This window comes from Trachurus japonicus, chromosome 19 (genome assembly GCF_045865225.1).
Source record: "Trachurus japonicus isolate A0001 chromosome 19, Traja_1.0".
NCBI classification, from domain to species: Eukaryota; Metazoa; Chordata; class Actinopteri; order Carangiformes; family Carangidae; genus Trachurus; species Trachurus japonicus.
In genome coordinates this window covers 1,242,860-1,245,359 of record NC_140925.1, presented here as the reverse complement: position 1 = coordinate 1,245,359, position 2,500 = coordinate 1,242,860, and the positions used below count along the sequence as shown (strand labels likewise).

Sequence of the window (2,500 nt, the reverse complement as noted above, 5' to 3'; positions counted from 1 at the left end):
TTTTCACCAAAACTACAAAATTTTTATTGTGCTACTAAAAAATGTTGTGTGCTACTAAATTTTTCAGCATGGTAGCACAGTGCTACTTGGAAAAAAGCTTAGCGTCAAGCCCTGGAGCCGTGTCTCCACTGCAGACAGGACTCACCGGGCTCTGATGGCAACGTGCAACAGTTTCCATCATTGCGTGGTCGTTGTGCAGCGGTTTTTAAAAAAATGTTTTTTGTTTTTTTTTACTGCTCTTGTTGTTGTTGTTTTTTTCTGTCAGTATAGACGCTTCCTTAAAAAAAAAAAAAAAAAAAAAAAAAGCCGTCTCGATCGTCACGTAATCCCGCGATCGCCTATTTACTAGGGCTGGGACGATACGCTTTTCTCCCGATTCGATTCTTCTACGATTGTTTGGATGGCGATTCAATTTAAATTGTGATTCTACGATATTGCCGATTCTCTCTATGATTTTTAGTCTTTAGCATTTTTAACGTTTATCTGCACACAAACACTGTAGGAGCCTATAAATGAACATACTCCATTATAAAGTGAACTTAAACCCTTTTCAAACCTGGACTCTCTGGATGTAAAAAAGGCGAACAAATGCACATTGCACAATATTAAAAAAAATTCCAAAAATAATAAATCGATTTAAAAATCGTCAAAAGAGATATCGCGATATTTATGTGAATCGATTTTTTCTCCCACCCCTACTATTTACCACTTTTTTTTTTTTTTACCAGGCCTACTGCTACTTTCATCTTTTACTGAGTTATTCTCTCTTTTTTTCGGGCCGTTTTTAGTAACGTTGGGTTATAAAAATGCATCTTATTTTGGGGCTTCCTCTTAGCGTCACATGAGTCTGACCAATCAGCACAGAGTAAATCTCAAGCCCCACCGGGACTTCTTCAGGGCCGAAATTACCCCGAAGTTCCTGCAGTGGAAACGCGCCTATGAGGAACCTTCATGGGTGGAGGGAACAAGAAGGAGGAGGAGAGAGGAAGAGTGGGAGGAAGAGGAAGAAGAAGAAGGGAGGAGTCGTAGGAGGAGCAGCAGGAGGAGTCAGAGGAGGAGGAGTCAGTACCTCCGTGCCTCCAGGTGTGTGTCAGAGCAGAGACGCAGCAGGCTGCAGCTCTACTGACACACACCACTGACCGGTCCAGACACAGCTGCAGCACATCTGGAGGAGCCAAACACATCTGTCACACTACACACCCAGGAGGAGGAGCAGGAGGAGGAGGAGGAGGTAGAAGAGGAGGAGGAGGAGGAAGAGGAAGAGCAGGAGGAGGAGGAGCAACAGAGGATGTGATGCTGTCTCACCTGTCCTGCTGCTGCGGCCTCGGTCTCTACAGTAGATGGTGGAGGTTTCCAGGGGGCGTGGCCCGGTTGCTAGGGAGGAGGAGGAGCAGGAGGAGGCGTGTTGAGAGGAGGCGTGTTGAGAGGAGGCGCGGTGCTCGGGCTCCTTGTCGTCACAGTCTTTACAGTGAACTCTGCTGAGCGTCTGCAGCGCGTGGGAGGAGCAGCGTCCATCCGGCCGACCAATCAGAAGGCTGCTCTGCTCCACCACGGTGCTCTGCCGACCAATCAGAGGGCTGCTCTGCTCCAGCACGGTGCTCTCTGTGACCGACAGACAGGAAACGTCAACCGACCAATCAGACGCTCTCTTTCCATCACTGTTCATTACATCATCACAGAGCGAGGATCAAAGTCACAGACCTGTCGAATCCAGATCCACATCCTGGTCCAGACCTGGAGACGAGACCAGACATGAGGGCTCCTTCAGAATAAAAGCTCCTTCAAAATAAAAGCTCCACACAGTATAAAGGTAGGTGTCTGTTTTAAAGCTCCTTCAGAATAAAAGCTCCACACAGTATAAACGTAGGTGTCCGTTTTAAAGCTCCTTCAGAATAAAAGCTCCACACAGTATAAAGGTAGGTGTTGGTGTTAAAGTTCCTTCAAAATAAAAGCTCCATACAGTATAAAGGTAGATGTTTGTGTTAAAGCTCCTTCAGAATAAAAGGTAGATGTTTGTGTTAAAGCTCCTTCAAAATAAAGGTAGATGTTTGTGTTAAAGCTCCTTCAGAATAAAGGTAGATGTTTGTATTAAAGCTCCTTCAAAATAAAAAGGTAGATGTTTGTGTTAAAGCTCCTTCAAAATAAAAGGTAGATGTTTGTGTTAAAGCTCCTTCAGAATAAAGGTAGACGTTTGTATTAAAGCTCCTTCAAAATAAAGGTAGATATTTGTATTAAAGCTCCTTCAAAATAAAGGTAGGTGTTTGTGTTAAAGCTCCTTCAAAATAAAGGTAGTTGTTTGTGTTAAAGCTCCTTCAGAATAAAGGTAGATGTTTGTGTTAAAGCTCCTTCAGAATAAAGGTAGATGTTTGTATTAAAGCTCCTTCAGAATAAAAGGTAGATGTTTGTATTAAAGCTCCTTCAAAATAAAGGTAGGTGTTTGTGTTAAAGCTCCTTCAAAATAAAGGTAGTTGTTTGTGTTAAAGCTCCTTCAGAATAAAGG

The 2,500-nt window shown here is 43.4% G+C and overlaps 1 protein-coding gene across 1 annotated transcript in view; it reads right to left on the bottom strand.

Annotated features, from left to right (window-relative positions):
* LOC146967091 (uncharacterized) overlaps positions 1-2,500 on the bottom strand; it is a 33,585-nt gene that overhangs the window by 26,586 nt on the left and 4,499 nt on the right. Inside the window, exons 4-6 of the mRNA XM_085762169.1 lie at positions 1,702-1,734; positions 1,306-1,602; positions 1,070-1,165 (exon numbers count right to left, since the gene is read on the bottom strand). Of these exons, the coding sequence (XP_085618295.1) occupies positions 1,070-1,165; positions 1,306-1,602; positions 1,702-1,734 (426 nt within the window). The remainder of the gene's footprint in view (positions 1-1,069; positions 1,166-1,305; positions 1,603-1,701; positions 1,735-2,500) is intronic.